We start from the raw sequence: 20000 nt of genomic DNA, 5'->3' as shown, positions 1-20000 counted from the left end.
GCTTCAAATTTCAGATATTTTCTGTAGAATTGTGACCAATTTTTTGATGGAAGTCTTAAATGATTTTTAATCATGATAAAATGCCACAATAATTTTTTCTAGATGCTGCAACACTATTATCACAATATTCTGATCCCTATGTTGCTCCTAAGAAATTGCATTTTGTGCACCAATATACCTAGCATATTCCTTCATCACTGGTGTCCTTCAAGGGTCTGTACTGCAACCAACACTATTTAATATCTTCACCAATAACATAGTGTTATCGAGTGCACCCTGACCAAGTTTGCCAATGCCACCAAGCTGAGTAGTGTGGTTGATCTGGTAAAGAGAAGGTGCTATCCAGGGGCATCTTTACAGGCTCGAAGAGTTGGACCATACGAACACCATGAAGTTCAATAAGGCCAAGCATGAGGTCCTGTACCTGGGCAATCCTCAGTATCAGTACAGAATGGAAGATAAGGGGATTCAGAGAAGTCCTGCAGAGAAGGGCCTGGGGATAGCAGTGGATGAAAAACTGGATACAAGCTAGCAATGTGCATCTGCCACCCAGAAAGCCAATCATATCCTCTGGGCTGCATAAAAAGAAGTGTAGCAAGCTGGTTGAGGGAGGTGATTCTCTCCCCCATCCCCCTCTCTACTCTGCTCTCATGAGCACTATATTTTTTTACAGATTAACGGTAAATCAAGACTAGAAATGAAGCAGTTCTGTTGTCCACACAAAAATAAATTTTATATGCTTTTCTGCCAGAGCTTAAGCTCTCTTAAGAAAACACAGCCATACAAGCACCTTTTCCAGAAAGTATAAACACAAGGAATAACACATTGGCTTTTGAAACTAACATTTCTCTCAACTCTAGAGTTTGTTTTTCAAAATCAAAAGTTAAAAGTCAAAGTTCAGGCATGTTGGTTACAGATGTAAAAGATCTTACATTTCTAGTATTTTATATATGTTCTGAGGAAGAAGCAAGCATACAAAGTATGTATGAAAACCAAAGAGCTTTTCTTTTCCAAAAGCAAAAGAAGATTTGAGAACCCATCTTTTCAACTACTGAGTACATTCTTAACTTAAAGATTTTCAGTATAGTGTGATATATTCCAAGTTATTTTTTACAAATAGCAAAATATTCAGATGGGTATTTTTACATAAATATGATGTGGGTATATGGATAGATATATTATTTAAATTTGCTTATTTGCAAAATTCTGCACTACTGTTTTGTTATACAGTGGGAGCAGTGTGCTAAGAACAAATTCCCACGTGAAGTGCTGAGTACTTAAACACAAATTCTGAATAAATATTTATATATTCCATGACTTCTTATTAATAACTATGCTACTCAAATTCTAACAGTATGACATAGCCTAGTTCGGACTTCTGATCAAAACTTTCTTACCTACTATGTAATTGGACTCTGTATTTTAGCAAAGTTTATTATGGTTCTTTGATGAACCAATTCTGGGTTCAGAACTAGTCAGTATTTTTTACTAATGACAAAGATAGACTAGAGAACATGGTTAATAACTTCACTGATGTGAACAAATTGGGAGGTAATGTAAGTGCATTGGTGAAGATGAGATTTCAAACCAATGTTAACTTGAGAAAATCCCAGTAACGGTTTAGAAAAAAGTTGTTACATGATAAGAGACTGAAAAAAGCACATCTTAGGTTATAGAAAAAGGAACAGGTCAGATGCTGGAGGTTTTACCTTTCAAAAGGCAAAAAAATTAGTGCAGACAGCAAAGCACTGGATCAGGTTACTTTGGAGTCCCCATCCTTGTGGACCTTTACCAAATCATCCTTGGGGTTAGACACACATTTATGAGAAGTTCAGTCACTTCTAACTCTTTGGTGTAATAAAGGGATGATGAAGACACCTCTTAACGAGTGCAATTATGACATCATGCCCAAATATCCTCATTAAAATGCCTGCCTCCTTTGCATAACTCTTGGCAAATTACACCTCTACCTGAGTTCCAGACTGACAATGCAGTATCACAAACAGGGAGCAAGGAGATGAATGCAGCAGCAGCAAAAATAAAATATGGCTATGCTAAATTATGTCAAAGAACTTTTTGGTAAAAGTATAAACAAATGAACATCTTCATTTCCATGGATAGCCTTCTTTACAATTGATGGATCTACAACTATAAAGAAGACTTTCCTTGTATCACAGCACTTCCAAAATAATACTCTCTGTGAGAGATGTTTTTAATATAAAAGAAGGATTCTAATATCTTGCAGATCTGCCTGCTCATCTCAATACATTACTTCTTTGCTCATAGATCACAGAACATGAAGTTCCCCTTTCTCTGTGCCTGCCTCAAGCATTCACTCTTCTACAGGCTTTACAGCTTTACATGAAGATTTTTCTCTCACTCCTGCATCTGCACACTGTATCCTTAAAGAAATAATTTGTAGCATTTAACTGAAAGAACTACCAGGAGACAGGTAACAGTTCCAGGACACTTACAGAGGCCTTATGAAGACTGTAGGGTGTTGGAGATGAGCTTTGAGGCTTCAAAGGAAGAAGAAAAAAAAAAACCAAGACGGGCAGCTGAGGGATAAATATATACTTGGAAGGAATGTATATAATGTATAATATCCCAAATATTTAGGGATGAACCCAAATTCTCAAAGTCTGCAATAACTCATCTGATATCAGGTGAACTTGTCTTCTGAGTTTTGCACACACCTGATTCTGCCTTGGGAAAATATGTTTAGTAAAATAGCTACTAAAATCCTGCCAAAACCGAGACAACAGCAACAAAACAAGTGTTACATTCGACTTTTAAACAATGGAGTGTATGCTTTTGCTGACAAGAAAACAACCAGATCCTATAACGAAGTACATGATTTCTTAATTAAATTGCTGTCAACAAGGAGAAAATATACTTGATACAATATTCTCAATTATGAATAGCATGTTTTCTAGAGTGGATTCATGTCACATCAGCTTTAATGTAAGAGGATACTGAATCCAACAAAGCACCAGTGAGAATGCAGGACAACAAAATATAAATAATTACAATAAACAAGGTTTAGTTTTGGTTAGTGGAAATAGTGCTCATTCTAAGCTTTGAATAGAAAATGCAACTTTTCTTAGGAAAAACATGAAGCCAGACAATGCCTTTTATAACCATCAGCACTGAGTTATTACATCAAACAAGAGATTTAACAATTTAAGTTTCCCCGTATATTTTTCATGCAATTCTATAGAAGGAAAAAAAATTAGTTAATTTCTCATTTTTATATGTGAAAAAGGAAAAAAAAATGCACGCGTTTCAGTGTTTAATTCTGAAAGCTGCCAGGAAAGTTCCAGGATTCAACCCCTCAGGATTCCCAGAGGAACAAATTCCTCAGTTGAGATTTGGGTCCTCTAAATGAATGTGTTGTCCACATTCACGTAATGTTCCGCTAAAATAATTTTAAGAAAAAGTGGCATGGGACATCCTGATAGAGAAATTGAGTCTCACGCAGTTAAGTTAATGTAATGACTTGGCTTTGTATTAAAGAGGTGGTAGTAGACATTAGGAGAGAGGAGCTGCCCAAGTCAATGTGCTTTACTGTCAGCTTTGTAGCCAAACGTAAGGTTGGCAACAAATCATGTAATTCTTTTAAGTTCTTTTGGTGCATTTTTATTCCACTCAGGGGTTGCAATAATCAGTCTAAAATAATGAAAGGATAATCTTTTTGCTGAGTTGCAGCTGAAAGTATTTCGTATGGTTATGGTTGACTTAGGCATCTAGTAACACTAGGGAGTTTTTTACTCTGGTATTTAATGGCACAAAGGACAACAAATTAGATAATGTCTTGAAGTCCCTCCTAAGCTTATTTTTTATGAGACTTTAATTGTGATACTATTGACTCACTACCTTTCCTAGTGACTGTATATAGAAGTGTATAAAGATGATGAATTTTCTAAAACTCAAATGAAGAAAGTTTCCCTGGGGGAATCTTTAGGACTGAATAATTTCTAAGTCATATGTGGTATGGCAACCTATATTGATTTTCTTTTAAGATTATGTTTGCATGTTAAAGTAATAAAGATTTTTAAAAGGTAAAAAACCCCTTTAAATAATTAGGTAGCTCCTAATTATCCTATATTGCTTTAACTATTTCCCAAACCAAATGATGTTCAGTTTGACCCATTCTTACTCACAATTCTGTAGACAGCCTCAAGCCCACAAACATTACATCTTCAAAACCAATACATTAGTCTGCAGATATTCCTCCATTTATCCACTATCTTCACTACAGTAACTATGCTTCAGTATATGAATAAACCAAAGCATGTTGTATTTGTGTATCTTTCCTAGAACTCCACATTTTCAGTGTAACTTTTAACATCAAACAACTGTATTTTTTATTTGCATTTTTGCTTATTACTCCCACTGCCTTCAATTCTTTTATTCTGTAAGCAGCCTGCACTACAAGTGCAATTTTGATTCAGCTACACAAAGTGTTCCACATGTATGCTGGGAGAAGATCCACAGCTACATAAGTCTCCCAACTGTGGAAGTTTGAAAATATTTGTGTCCAAGTCAACAAGATGAGCTACTAAGAACAAACAATACTGTGGCCAATTTAATTCTTTCTGTATGTTTCCATATTTTTGTCTTTGAAGATAATTTTACGTATTTATTTTTATATGAAGAATCTTGGCTTTCTAAAGACTTCTCTGTGTAAACATAAAGTATTTTCTAAGTTTAACTTCTTGAAATATATTATGTACAACTTCTATTGCTGTCTGACCTTTTTTCCCTAATAGACATGAACCAGTATTTCCTCAGGAAGAGCTGTATCACATCTTGCCAGTAAAGCTATAGATCTGTAGAATGTCCTACATCAGTTTAAAAAGCAAAGCTCTCTTTTCCATTCCACTCTTTCAGATGTAGACTTTTTATATTCATGCTTTAGTAGGCAAACGGAGACAAATCCTCAAATCCTACAGTATTTTCATGTTATCTAATTCTATTACTTTGTCTTTGTACAATTTCACGCTATTGTAAAAAGTTTATTATTTTTCTTAAGCAGAAGTGAACTGTTTATTGACGTGAATACATATAACCACTTAGGGACATACTAATCCAAATACTCAGAAAGGGAAGAAAGAGTGTTAGACAAGTAATTAAATACAAATTCAGTAATGCTACAAATGTCCCAGAATCCATTATTATTTCTCCTTGAAGATCAGGAAACACTTCCTCCATGTATTTATCCCATATACTGAAAGGCTCAAGAAGTGGCACTAGTTTTAGATAAAATAATGCCCATATGCAAATCTATGGCTTCAAACAAGAAGAGGAGGAAGGTCCTGTTGTCACATACCCTTGTTAGGCAGCTGAGGCTGTGCTACCTCATTTCTCTAAGGAGAAAGCAAAGCTACAATATCCTGGTGGAAGAAGACTGGAAACAAAATTCCTGTAGAAACACTGGTAGTGGGCCCTGATTATGAGTATGCTTAGTCAGCCTGCCACTTTCAAATTACAACCTTACACTCTGGGCCCTCCAAGAGCCATTTTGAGAAAAAAAATGAAAATAACAACCTTTTCTTCTCCAAAAAGCAACACTGAGGCACAAAAAAATACTTTTGAAATATACTTATTTTCATATCTACCATGTTATCTATCACTAAGGATTTCAAGTCTACCATGGCAGAGTTGGGCACTGCACTGACTTGGCAATGGAAAGCAGATGCAACAGCTCTAAGCTGGCAGGCACCAATGAAGATACTGGCAGGAGATAAAAGGGCACAGAATAATTAATTAGGCCACTAAAGTTTGTCTTCTCTAGTTCATTGCTAGGGGAGATGGCATAAAATCGAACTAATGATCAATGGTCACAAAATGCCTCTGGCACATCAAGTAAAATGTAGGAGCAGGTACAAATGAGTTTGTGTAAGTCTATTATTGCTTTTACAACCTCTAAACTAGACTTGCTTTACTGTTTATAATATCTGTTGATATAATTTCATCAGTTAGTGTAGAACAAGCTAGTGTTCTTCATGCCTTCCCTTCAATTACTCCAGGATAAAAGGGAGATGAGTCCCTCAGGGTGGGGGGAAGAAATGTAATAGTCACAAACCCCATCATTATCAACTGCACAAAACTGGTCTTGCAAACACAACTTTTCTTTTGTGATACATTTAAAAGATGTAAACTCAGTTATAGCTATTTCTAAGATCCATCCCTTCTGTGAGCACCTGATATGATTTCACTGGTATGCATAAAACAAATTCCAGAGCACCTTTCTCTTTAAGCTTGGTTGCTAAAATATTAGGTAGCTTCTGCTCACTCTCTCATGGTTCTTTTTTTTTAAGAAAACATACTCTAGGATCACTGGATAATTCAGGTCAGAGGGGCCTCAGAAGACCTCTAGATGAACCTGCTTTTTAAAGAAGGGACAGCAAGAAGGTCACACCACACTGCTCAGGATTTTATCCAGTCAGGTTTGGAAAACCTCCAAGGACATGGACTATACAACTTCCCTGGCAACATGCTAACAAGGTTAGGTACAAGCATATTTTTATGCCTCAGGAGAAATCACAGAATACCCAGGTACTGCAAATGCGAGACTAGACTAAAAATCAAGAGCAATTAATAACTGGATGTGAAGATCTAGCACGAACATGGCAGAGGAAAGCTACTCTGTATATATGTGTGTGAGTGCCTATGTATCTCTAATATCAGAGGAGAGGGGGACAGCAGGAAGATACTCGTGGCTACCTGAAAATGTGAGCTAAGTGAATACATGGTGCTACTTTAAAGAGAATATGCCACAAACTATATAGCATGTCTGGAAAGGAAGTACAAAGCATTAAGAGGACAGTGAAATGAAAAAAAAAAAGAAAAAAGAAAAAAAAAAGGGGGTGCTTTTATCTGTACCTTTCATGTTTTAGGGGAATATAGATGGCAGAAAATATGAAGACATTACACTTATATTAGCAGAAAAAAGAAAACCCAAACCTTTTTTTTTAAAAAAACCCACAAGCTTATTGGTTAGCAGGGCATATCCAATTAGTCCTGATACAACTGAGAAAATATTTCTTGCTTGTATTTGCATGGATAAAATATTCACTAATGTTGTAGACTGCTAAGAATGTACAAATTTTCAAAGATCTAAAAAAAAGATTTCAGATCTGGGAGAACTCCTTGTCGTATTTAGGGAAAAAAAAATAATAAACTAAAATTGAGAAACAGGACTGCACGCAATAACAAGAAAAATCAGATAGAGATTAGGAGTGACTAGAAGTGACTGAAGGCATGAAAAGAAATTAGGGAAAGCCAAATACATGAATTCATATCTGTCTTAAGTCAATGGCAAAATTCCCCTTGACTTCATTGGAGCCATGATTTCACTTGTGTACATTTGACTTCCATTTTGAATATAATTATGAATACACCTGAAGAAATAAACAGAAATAACACAATATATTTAGATTAGTTATATGGAAAGTTAACTGTGAAAAAACCCCAAGGCTGACATGCAAAGCAATTTACTGTTGACAAATAAAAGAAAGAAAATAAACTACCCATATTCATCCATCTACTGTAACCACTTAGGAAGTATATTATTATGAATCCTTCAATGGTGCCTCTGCATAAGAAGTCAAACTCCAGTATGTTAGACTAACTAGGAGAGAATAATGATAGTGACAATAACGTGAACATGTTTATGTATTTATAAGTAGGCCCTCACCTCAAGTATTCAATGTACTTGGTTGGCTACCTTTTAGCTATTAGTCACTCATCTTAAAAACAATACAGGAGTATTGAGGAAAGAACAACAGAAGTGACCTATGGCATGGTAAACATACCTGTAGGATGAAACATTAAAAATGGTAGGAATACTTTAAACTGATTTAATATGACTGCCTCTCAAGTCAACACAAGAGGCATAGAATCTTGGAGATTAAAGTGATACATTATAAATATGGAAACAAGGAAAATATAGGAAAAAAGCAAGTGTTCACCTTCACCTTACCCATACTTAAGGGTTGCCCAATTTAATATGGCATATTTATGATCATTTTATCATTACAGTTATCACAACTACTTATTGTAAAAATAAAGAGGGATAGCACTACTGTAAAAGAAGATTTTAAAATCCTCTGTAAGTTACAGTTAATGAGCTGTGTTTTTTAAAAATACTACATATTTAAATCCTATTAAAAATATTAAGTATTCAACAATCCAAGATGCCATCTACCATTACTGTACAGAGAAAATGTTTAACTCATATAGACCTTCATATTGCAGAAGGCCATTAATTCATGGAGACTCGGAGCAAACCTCTACTTTTTTGTTTCTATGGATCAGACACATCTCTACTCAGGGATGCCTCTATGCTGCTTATCTACAAAATATACCAATACATTTGATCCTGAAGTAGCTGGAGATGGTGTTTGGTGCTTCCTACCCTATCAGTTTGGGCCTGCCCAAGCACATCCAAATACCAACTGGTTCACATAAAATTAGGGACAGCTAAAGCATACAGTTTCTGTTCAAAGAAAAATCTGAAAACGGACACTGTTGGCATATGAAAATGAAAAGGAAAATATGCAAAATAGTTTTTTGAAGAATTTCAGTTTTATGGTAAGAAGTCTGAATTGAAAAAATGTTGAAAACAATAAAAAAAACCCTCAACAACCAAATACGTTCTCCTTTTCCGCTTAGCTTTGTACAAAGAAATGAGTGCTGTACAGAGAGCTATCTGGAGTATAAATTTACAGATTTAATTTGACAATTTTGACAATTTCATTTCCCTTTGATAGAAAAAAAAGTTGATTAAAAATGGGCAATGAAAACATACAGGTTTTTGGTTTATATTATGAAACTGATAATTAAATTGAACTGGTCTTTCTGTTTTGTCTATTGTTTGAGGTTATTTTTTTTTGTTATTTTTTTAAACTTGACAAAAAAGAAAGTCAAGCCTATACATAGGGATATTCTGTTTGCGCTAATATATTATCAGCTACAAATGTTAGTAACACCAAAGAGATGACATTTTTAACACAGATAAAGAAATTATCTTTAAAGAACCGGCATATTAAAAACACACTTTCTTCATATCAAATGAGGCTTAAAGCTTACCTACAATTAGCCCTTCTTACAGGATCAAAATTTTTAAAAATCAAGTTCTGATTAAGAAGATGACTTTAACATAGATTTTCTGATTTTAGCAACTCTGACTAAAATTCCCATCTTTGACATTGCCTTGCTCCCTTTGGTGTCTAAATAAATGTATTTTCTCTGTGATAGAACCACAAAAAAGTAGAAACTTGACTGAAATTAGCTTAGGGCGTAGGCCTCTAAAGTCTTTAAAACCGTCAGCTGCATCTAGTTCAAACGTGGAAAGTTAACATGCTAAGCAAAGAAAAGGATTAGGGTGAAAGAGCACAGAAGTTTTTAAGGCAAAAATTCAAAGGAAAATGACAAAGTACTGGAGATTTGAGTGTGAATATTTTTGGCGTTGTTGAAGAACCACAAAAAAAGACTAAGCCCAAGAACAACAAAGTTCAAGATGAGAGGCTGTGGATTTGGCATGCTCTGTAGTGTCTAATGGTTCCGAAGTTTTAAAAATTGTACCAGTTACACTGAAACTTAGAAACAACAACTATCTCAGTGTTATTTGTGGGTTAGAGCAGAGAAATATTCTCCCTGTAGAATCTGGAAAGATATTCAATGAGCCAGGAAAAGCTGAGGGAGAATTTGGACTGTGCTATGCATGAGTTTTGTATCTTTTAATATAAATGCAGGCTAGATAAAATTGTTTTTCTATTTCTCTTGAAAATTTCTACATCAATAAAACTCTTGGGAAACATATAGTTGATCAGATACATAATATGGGTGAAAAAGGCCGAAAAAAATATCTTTTGACGAACAATTACCACACACTTTTCCGAGATTTTAAAAGCTAACAATCAACATTTCTGCACAATAACATCTAAACATTTTGCTATAATGCAGCAGCAAGAATTCAATAGCATTACTCTTACACTTAAGAATGGAACATTTTTCCTTCTGTAGCAGTTCACTGAAAATGTTGAATGATTGGTATAACTGTTGGGTAGGTTTCAATATTTTCAGCAGGATGCTACCAAAGTATTTCTTTTCCATATGCTAAGTTTCTTGGAGCATTCATTTTTTTATTTTATTTTTTTAATGTTTAAAATCTAGTTCTTCAATTGATCACAGAATGACAGAATATGCTGAGTTGGAAGGGGTTTATCAGGATCATTGAGTCCAATTCTTAGCCCTGCACAGGACCATCCCCAAGAGTCACACCATGTGCCCAAGAGTCTCATTCAAATGCTTCTTGAGCTCTGTCAGGCTTGGTGCTGTGACTACTTTCCTGGGCAGCCTGTTCCAGTGCTCAACCACCCTCTGGGTGAAAATCTTTTTCTAGTATCTAACCTAAACCTTCCCTGACTTAGCTTGATGCTGTTTCTTCAAGTCCTGTCATTGGTCATGAGAGTAGAGATCTGTACCTGCCTCTCCGCTTCCTCTCATGAGGATATTGAAGACAACAATGAGGTCTCTCCTCAGTCTCCTCTTCTCCAGGCTGAACAGACCAAGTACCCTCTGCTGCCCCTCATATGGCTTCCTCTCCTGACCCCTCAGAGTTCTTGTGGCCCTCCTTTGGATGTTTTCTAATGGATTAATATCTTTCCTATATTGCAGTGCCCAAGACTGCACACAACATTAAAGGTGAGGCTGCCCCAGTGCAGAGCAGAGTGGGACAATCCCCTCCCTCAACCAGCTGGTGATGCTTTGCCTGATGCCCCCCAGGACACAGTTGGCCTTCGTGGCTGTCAGGGCAGTGCTGACTCATATTGAACTTGCTGTTCACCACGATCCTCAGGTCCCTTTCCGCAGGGCTGCTCTGAAGTCTTTCACTCCCTAGTCTATAAAACACAACCACGGTTGCCCCATCTCAAGTTCAGAGTCCAGCACTTGCCTTTGTACAGCTTCCCATGGTTGGTGATTGCCCATCTCTCTAATTTGTCCAGGTCTCTCTGCAGGGCCTCTGCTCTTGAGGCAGTCACCAACATCTCCCAATTCAGCGTCATCAACAAACTTACATAGTATTCTTTCTAGTCTTGCATCCAAGCCGTCAGTGAAGATGTTGAAGAGAACTGGGATGAGGATTGAGCCCTGTGGAACCCCGCTAGTGACAGGTCACCAGTCTGATGTTCCCCCATTCACTATTACCCTCTGTGCTCGATCTGTGAGCCAATTGCTCGTCCATCACATAACAGTGATTCAGCTGTGTGCTGGACATTTTGCCCGCAAGGATACTGTGATAGACAATATCAAGGGAAGAAGAGGTGATAAAAGCTCACAACATTTTTTCGGCTATGATGTTAGATAATGCTAAATGTGCAAGGAATGAAGAAAAGGAGGGAAAACATGAAGAAAAATTAAAAACAAGTTGGGGGGGAGTCCCTAATTACTCAGACTACTACTATGACAGCATAATACTGCATGAAATAAACATATCCCCTTATCCATCTCAATCAGAAGTTTATGGAAGTCTTTGACAAGGCTTAGTGAGTGGCCACAAAGATCCTGCAACCTCATTAAAACTTTATTAATAGTATAGTGGAACAAATGAACTTGGCAAAGTCTAGGTAAAGGAGGAAGACTACTGGATATGTTCAGCCCAATTTAAGATACATTTTTAATATTGTTGCTTAGTTGGAGAAAACCACCAGAATACTTTCAGTTATAACCCTGAGAGAAACTACATCAAGGTCTGTACTGCACATATGCATTCACAGCACTGTTTTAAATCAAAGGCTGCTCTCAGATGCAACTGCACTTTGCCAGAAGATTGTGAATGTTGTTTCTGTAAATGGACTTTACCAAGTATAATCATGTCTTTAGTGATCTGGAGATCTGATAACCTTCATGAGGCCTACATATGGGGTTTCACATAGGGATGAAGTCTTTCAATAAAGTTCTTAAAAAAAAAAGTGTATTGGAATTTTTAGTCTTTTAAAATGTGTAAAGTGCCTAGATTTCTACAAATTCTAAAGACTAAGCAATAGTCAAATAATATCCTATGTTTTCCAATAAATACTTGCTTGGATTTATGGATCATAATTTAAACTACCAGTATAAGCATTACCAATTGTACACATTGTTTTTATTTGGCTTTTGACATAATAAGTAAATGTAAAGACACATTTTAGATGCAGGTATTTAGAAGAAAAGTATCTAGAAACTGCACTTTAAAAAGTTTTGGGTAATAGTATTACAGTTACTAAAAAAACAAATGAAATCATCAAAAGTGGATAAAAATTGTAACTGTGCCATTTTAGAAATACACTGTTAATGGCACTGTCATCTCAGTTTTCCATTGTACAAAGACAGGAATCTCCTATGAACTAATTTGAAGAGTTAAACAACCACATCGCAGAGAGATTTAGTTGTGTAACTACAAACACATTTCTAACATTGGCAACAATATTTAAGATGCTGCTTCTTCTTATAGAGACCTTTTATGTGAAAAGCATAAGTCTCTTGTCCATACACTGAGAATTCATGACAGCAGTACCCCAAAGTTTTCAGCAAAGCAGCTTCCAAAAACAGTCTGTGAAACCCCACAGGAGCCTACCAACTTCTACAAGCCATGCTATGGGGATCTGACTCTTTTCAGCTGAAGGCACTGTATCTCTGGAGTGATCTTTTTGTTAAGAGCATTGGGAATGTACTCCAGAAGTGCAACAATTGGGGTTGGAGTAACGTAAAAAAGAAATGGCAACTTTTGATCAAAAGTAAGACGTAACATTTAAGAAGCTAAAGAGGAAATAATAAAAGACTGGACCATAGCATTGGAAAAAAAAAAGATGAACAGAAGCAAAATGTAGAGGAGAAATGGACTGAAAACTAGAGTAATGTAAAATAAAATTTAAAAAAAAGACAATATAAATATTTGGGAAAACATCCAAGTGAAAAATTGTGTCAATGGCAGTGGTGAAAAATATTATTAATTAAAATCTAATTGCTTATTTTTCCATTGGTGTCCACACATGAATGGCTCTGTATGAAAGCCAAAATTTTTTCACTGTGTATTATCACAATAGAACTTCTTTCAATGGGAATATGCTCAGACAAAAGCTGTAACCTTTAAGATCCCATTTCCTATCTGTTCCTCTTTCCATATAAAAATAAAAGTCAATTGTTGTCACAAAGTCTCTTTGCCCATTATCTTCCTTATGTTAGATTTATGAATAAAAATGTGTGAAATTAAATTATACAGGCATTAAAATATCATGTGATTAGGTGAAACAGTTTTGATGAACAAGGATATCCAGAAATACTGTAATTGCTACCACATTCATTTACTCAATTACATGCTTCTCACCTATTTAATAATGCTTGTTACATCCCTGTTAATTGACGTGTTTTGTGAGTTTATTTTCTTATACACTATGTCAAGTCTTATACAATGAACAAGAGACTTGGATCAAGCAGTCCCCTGGAAGAGAACAAGCCTCCAAGGTAAATGCAGAGATCATGAAATGGGACAATGAAATGATGAAAAAAAAAGAAAGAAAGAAAGAAGGAAAGACAGGGGATTGGAACATTATGAAGTTAAAGAAACAAGGGAATGAAAGGGATTAAAACTGCAATGATAGGTAACCTACTGTAAGTGGTGTGAAAGCTTAACAGTGGGGGACTGGAATAATCAGATATGGGAAAGACCTGACAATGGAATGCTTTCAAACTGAAGCACCTCAAAAGTAAATGATCTTAGAGCAGAATAATCACATTTGCCTCTGGGAATAAAATTTAAAGATAAAAAAGTTTGAAAAAAATAACAAGTTTGATGATTATGCAGATAGAACTGCAGAGAGAAATTATTCAGTCAGGGCAAGAGTGAGAAAAGGTAAAGGAGTAGGGCTGGGAACAACAGCAGAACACAAAGGAAAAGGTGACTGAAACCACAGATGGTTGGTACTCACTTTTTCCACACAAAACTGAAGATGAAGGATTATGCTGGATATTTTTTTTTCAGATTGACTCTTACTCTTGTTCTTTTGGACAAACATTATTCTTTCTCATAACAACCTAACATAACATTTTCTAGAAATACCTTTAAAGATCATGAGATATATGTGTGCATCTTGACATTTGGCTTCAAACCAGTTGGTTAAAACTTGGCTGTAATAATGCCAAGGTCATGGGTTCAATCCCCCATATGGGCCATTGACTTAAGAGTTGTACTCAATGATCCTTGTGGGTCCCTTCCAACTCATAATAGTCTGTGTGTGTGTGATAAACAATTTCCATCTTAGAGTATAGCACTACAATAAGCTAAACATGAGTCATAGAGGAGATGAGAATATATGAATTCACATTTTATGAAGTGACTCTAAAAAAAATATTTCTCATTTTTACTGTTGTTTTTTTTTTTAAAAAGCTAGGTATAATTAAAATTTTATAAATCAGAATAACATATATTGACTCCAGGATTCTGGATTTGCCATTAGCAACTAGATTATTTAGGTAAATCAATTGAGAATATGAGATTACTCACATTGTCCTCGGTCTATGCTCTCACAGAGTGAGAAGGGAGAAAACCATGATGACAACTCCTTTTCACAAAACATCAAAGGGATATCTGCTTTCCTTATCTCTTTTGCTAACTCCTCCTACTCCTTATTAAATGACCTGCAGTGAGTTTTAACAGAATGGTATAATCACCCCACTCTTTCTTATGGCAAGACTACATTTTCTCAGTCAACAATTTTCCTAGTTTTCTCAGGATGAGTTTCTTCCTTTTGACTCAACTGCTAAGAAGACTTTTGCAGATTAAAATAGTACCTTTCCCCCCACAAGTTTATACAATGAAGTAAAATGGCATTTTGCACGGTGCATTTGCCATGACCACGTGGACAAATGATGTGCTAAGTGTTCTAGTGATAAAACACCTGGGTCTGTGCCAGTTGCAATAATCACTTAAGTGAGATTAAGTTTAGTGCAAATGCAGAGACAAGCACCAGTCTAACAGTTGAACTTGATTTCCATCCCTTATATGCCATGCCCAAGAGTGAGAATTCTTGAACATGTAATAGGGACAGGAAAAGTAACAGCAAAAAGTTGATTTCAATATGATCCTGATGTTAATATAAGAACCTAAATTTATCAGTTCTGAAAGAACTGACTTTCAAATCCCTCCAAAACTCTTCAGCAGCATGCTATGACATACAGGTTGAAAAGAAGTTGCATTATCACTAATGCATGACCTGTCATTATTGTTTCTAAGCATCATTCCATGTCTTATCCAATGCTGCTTTTTCCTCAAGAACAATAATAGTTTTTCCAAAGTTTACCTCAACCACGCAACTTTTAATTGCTTTGCTTGGATGCTTGTGGGTTTTTTTCCAGTCTACATTTATACTCCAAAGGTGTGTACTGTAGAACTGTACATATACAATTGTAATGCATGATTAGCAGCACCTAGTTCTGCAACAATAACAAATAATTGTGCATAAAATACCTTCAGTTGTGTTTGTCACTTTGAAACCTGTTATTTATCAGTATAAATATATATTTTGGAGAAGGAGTCCATGTCGAAAAAAATGAAAGAAGAAACAGTCTTAAGCATTGACTTAAAATGCAATTGTCCAACACTGATTGTTGACAATTGATGTTAGAATAAATTGGAATTTTGAACAGAACATTTAAGACCACAATAAGTAACATATTTTCTTGATGAAGATTCATGTCAAGGATGCATTCAGTGACTTCATACCACGAATCAGATTTGAGGACCAGTCAAAGATAGAACTTGAATTAAATACTGCTGAAATACAGAAAGTAAACCTAGGATTTAAGATCCCACTAGTGATATGCTGCATACTGGATCATGGAATTACCATCTTTCATCAGACAGAGAAGGTACACGGCATAAAATTTCTTATGCTTTATGTAATTATTAATACAAGAGTTATCCCAACTACCAGGCCATGGTTATCCTGATCACCTACAACTTACTGCAGCATTTTTAAGTGTTCAAAAAGCAGAAGAAATTGAGCAGATTATATTTCATTACCCAAGGCCAAAATTTTAAAGCTTTTAAAGTGCCCTAAATACTCTGGCTGGGACTCACTGCACTTAACAAGCATTTAAATATGATACAGTTACTTGAAGTTATAGACCTACTGTCTTTCTCCAGTCAATGAACAGAGACTATAATGTAAGTAAGTTGAGTCACCCACCTTTGTTAAGATACCTGGTCACAGATGGGTAAGTTGATGACTTAACTGCTCTTACTACCCTGTTTCAAAAACCAGACCTTAAGTACTAGATTCATATCCAAAGACTGGAATAATTTCCCCACTTTCTGATACCCAGTGGCTAAGGTACCACAGTAACAGAAATAAATGTGTTTGATAATGTTCTTATGCTCAAGCATGGAAATACTGACTTCTGCACACACACACACACACACACACAAACAATATTCATTATGTTTATTAAAAGATGCATTATGCTAAAAACATCAGTATGGATATCCCAAAATAAGAAAGTTTTGCTGTCATCTATTTATCTGATGAAACGATATCCAGTAATTTTAACAACCAAATGCCTAATGGAGGTGCTTGACTTTGACACTGTCACTGGGACTCTTTTCACATTTCCTGCTGATGCTAATACTAAGCAAATATCTCCCCTTGAAAGCTTGTCTAGAATCCAAACTCTGCAACTTCCCAGATGAATGCTCTGATCTCTAAATTGTGCACAACCTCTTGCCTCTTTCCTTAATACCATGCTCCATTGTTCTTGGCGGTGTGTCAGCTACAAGATGGCAGGCAAAGTAATTGCTCAGCATATACCTGGTTTCATGGCTAGTACACTTTCCTGGAAATTAGGAGATGGCAGTTTAATCTACTCAGAGATTAACAGAGCCAGCAAATTCATAGGTGAGTGCAGTAATTATCACACCTCAAGAACATTTCGCTAGGGGAGAAACACCCAGACTTCCTGGGTGAACCTTCTCAGGAGACCAAAAGTAAGTTGGTGATTGAGTTAATAAAATCCTTTTCTGTTTTAGTAGTTGATTAACTATTTTTTTTTAAAAATGAGATTACTGTGTAGGTAATGCAAAATCTGTGTCTTCATTGTTTGCCATATTCCTCAGTTTTTTTAACTCCATCTTGCTTTCCCTGTATTATTTTCTAATTTTCTTAAGTAATGCTCTTTAACAAAAATAAGGAGCTCTGACCAGTGTGATCATGCAGGCAAGGACCAGGCTTTTTTTCTCCCTTGGTCCTCTGCTTCCCACACAAATCTCTCCCTTCCTTGACTTATCCCTGAAGATCACATTCATTCTGTTTTAACCTTAGCAAAGAAAAGGCAAAAATGCCACAAGTGAGCAGGTATCTAGTCACAGCCTGTATCTTTTGCCTAACAGCTCATGGTCTCACAGAAGCTCAGTGATCTTGCACTGTTTGGAAAAAGGGATGAATGAGCATAGGCTCTTTTACCAGTGGTGTCTCAGGGCATTTACATTCTGTTGCTTCAATCTGTCAAGAGCTGAGCAACACATCCTCACAAGTTTCAAAGAGTCACCACAGCAAGTCCCCAAACTGTGTATTTTGACAAATGGCATATCATAAACATGAAAGGTGTAACTCAAGGTATTTGGCATTTTTATAGGCAAGAATTGCTACAATATGCAGTATTTTAGCTATAAACACAGCTATAAAGGTAGCCATATCTACATAATCATATGCACAGATATCTCAGTTTATCCAGCAGAATGGCAGACAGTACAAAGAATATGTAAACAGATCTGCCAAACACTTAAAAACAACTTTAATAGCAAGCGTCATTCTTTTCTGTAAAGTAGCTGTTTTTAACACACATGATCTAACTCTTGTTTGCTCTTTAAAGTTTTATTGTCTTGGCATTTTATACAGGAAGAGAACATTAGCATACTCAGGAGAACTGCTAAAAGTAAAAGGCCTCAAGCTACCCACTGCATGGTTGATAGCATAAAGCATGGGATATAAAAACTTTTGTCTGATTGCTCACTTTACTTGTTTTAGAGCAGTGTTACTCTCAGGAGCATATGTTCATGTTCTTTCTACTTCAAGTTTTATTACTTCTTTTGTATTATTTAATACATCTAAAGACACTTCCAAAAGACAAATTTTTCCATTTTGAAAAAGTAATGGTTTGGAACCTGATAAAATACATGAATGTTCACAGTGTATTATTTTCAAAGGCAAGTAGAATAAATGTACAATAAAACAATTAAATGCATGACAATAAACATTTCTGTGTGATCGCAGATGTATTAACATGTCAAACAAACGAAGAAAAAATTGGTAAAATATTTTCCCTAAAAAAAAGGTCAGATCAAAATGGATTCTTCACATACCAGAGCTAAGTAAAAAGGGAGTCTGGTCTAAATAACTGTTACTGCTAAATATCCCACTCTGGAAATTAAAATGAGCATTTAAAATATGAAAAAGAAAATGGAATGAAAAAAGCCAAATGAGATCAGCTTTTTTAAACATTAAAAAAAAAAAGAAAGAGATACCCTAATTGTAGATACATATTAAAAACCATTCTACAGTAAACTTAAAACTAAGTCTGCTTAGATATCATACTGCTAATTATTATATAAATAACCTGGGAAACAATACCTCCAAGATACATGTTTTACTATTTAGTAAACAAGAAACTGCCATGTTTGACACCACTGATTAAGGCCAGGCATTTCTAAAGCTTCAGACACATTTCTGAAATCCACAATACATCAATTTTTAATACTTCCACTCTCTCAGCTCCATTAAAAAGATGGTAGGGGAAAGATTTTAGAGTAATTAATGATATAGTTAGCTGCTAAATATTAATAGGAATCGTAGTCTTGCATAAAATATAACATATAAACCTTGCCAATACAGACGCACCAGTAATTAAACTTGAATATGTAATTACACTGATTTATATGACAGGCAAAAAGTTACACTTTACTGGCTTCTATGTAAACTGTGGGCAACAGTTAAAGTTTGCATTTTACGGTTTATATAAATGGGCGATATCTCTACTACAGTTCATAAATGGTTTAGAGACTCATGGTTAAAATTACAACTAATTCCAATGTGAACATCTGACTAGACGTTACAAACCAGGCTGTGAAAACGACTACATTATGTTCAGTGTTTGCAAGCAAGCTGACGAGGTTTAAAAAAAAGAAAATAGCTTACACCAATCTTACTAAAAGTAAATGAAGACTCATCTATTTAAATGTTTAGCTTAAATATATGGCTCCAGATGTTTCACTTACCATCTCTCAAAGCAGTTTTGAGTAATATTGTGTCTAAGACTAAGGCAATTTTTCTTGAAAGGAAGCTAACTGGACTTACATGTGAGGCTGAGGAGAGCAGCCTGGACTGCTATTTCCATTACTGTCAATGTGATCCAGTGAACCATTGAGGTCTTCATGGACTGCCTGCAGTAAGCCACTGGATGCGTTATTTATCAGTCCTGGGTTACTAAGCAATGGTAAACTACTCTCTGCCAGTGCAGCCTACCAAAATGAAGAGTAAAAACAAAATTATCATTCCATACATATACAAAGCACTCATACATGTACGAACATTTAGAAATATATACACACAGAGCAGATGATTAGGAGGAGTTGTAGAGGTTGTCAGAACCATTTTGTGCATTTCCAATTATTTTCACATTCTGAACATAACAGCATTTCTACTTCTGGTTTCCTGTTTCTCTTACTTAGGCTTCATTATTTTCCATTATTAACTATGTTCTGATATTCATGGAACTTACTAGTTTTACATCATTTTCTGACTTTGAATTACACTTAACCCTTTTGCCCTTTCACACAATGTATGGGTCCTTTATAATGCAGACAGCCACTACACTTTAAAAAATGACCAGAACTTACCTCAAAATAAAAAAGTCCTGAGATTTGCCTCTTCTGCATAAAAATTATATATTATAATTAAACT

The 20000-nt window shown here is 35.6% G+C and overlaps 1 protein-coding gene across 5 annotated transcripts in view; it reads right to left on the bottom strand.

Annotated features, from left to right (window-relative positions):
- The window catches only part of FOXP2 (forkhead box P2), a 194336-nt gene that overhangs the window by 8789 nt on the left and 165547 nt on the right, over positions 1-20000 (bottom strand). For all 5 annotated transcript variants that reach the window (XM_071552433.1, XM_071552436.1, XM_071552432.1 and 2 more), the window contains one exon: positions 19395-19558. In XM_071552433.1, coding sequence (XP_071408534.1) covers positions 19395-19558 — 164 coding nt within the window. The remainder of the gene's footprint in view (positions 1-19394; positions 19559-20000) is intronic.

Source organism: Pithys albifrons, chromosome 3 (genome assembly GCF_047495875.1).
Source record: "Pithys albifrons albifrons isolate INPA30051 chromosome 3, PitAlb_v1, whole genome shotgun sequence".
NCBI lineage: Eukaryota > Metazoa > Chordata > Aves > Passeriformes > Thamnophilidae > Pithys > Pithys albifrons.
Note: the sequence above shows the minus strand (reverse complement) of the source record. Positions and strands in the feature narration are given on the sequence as shown.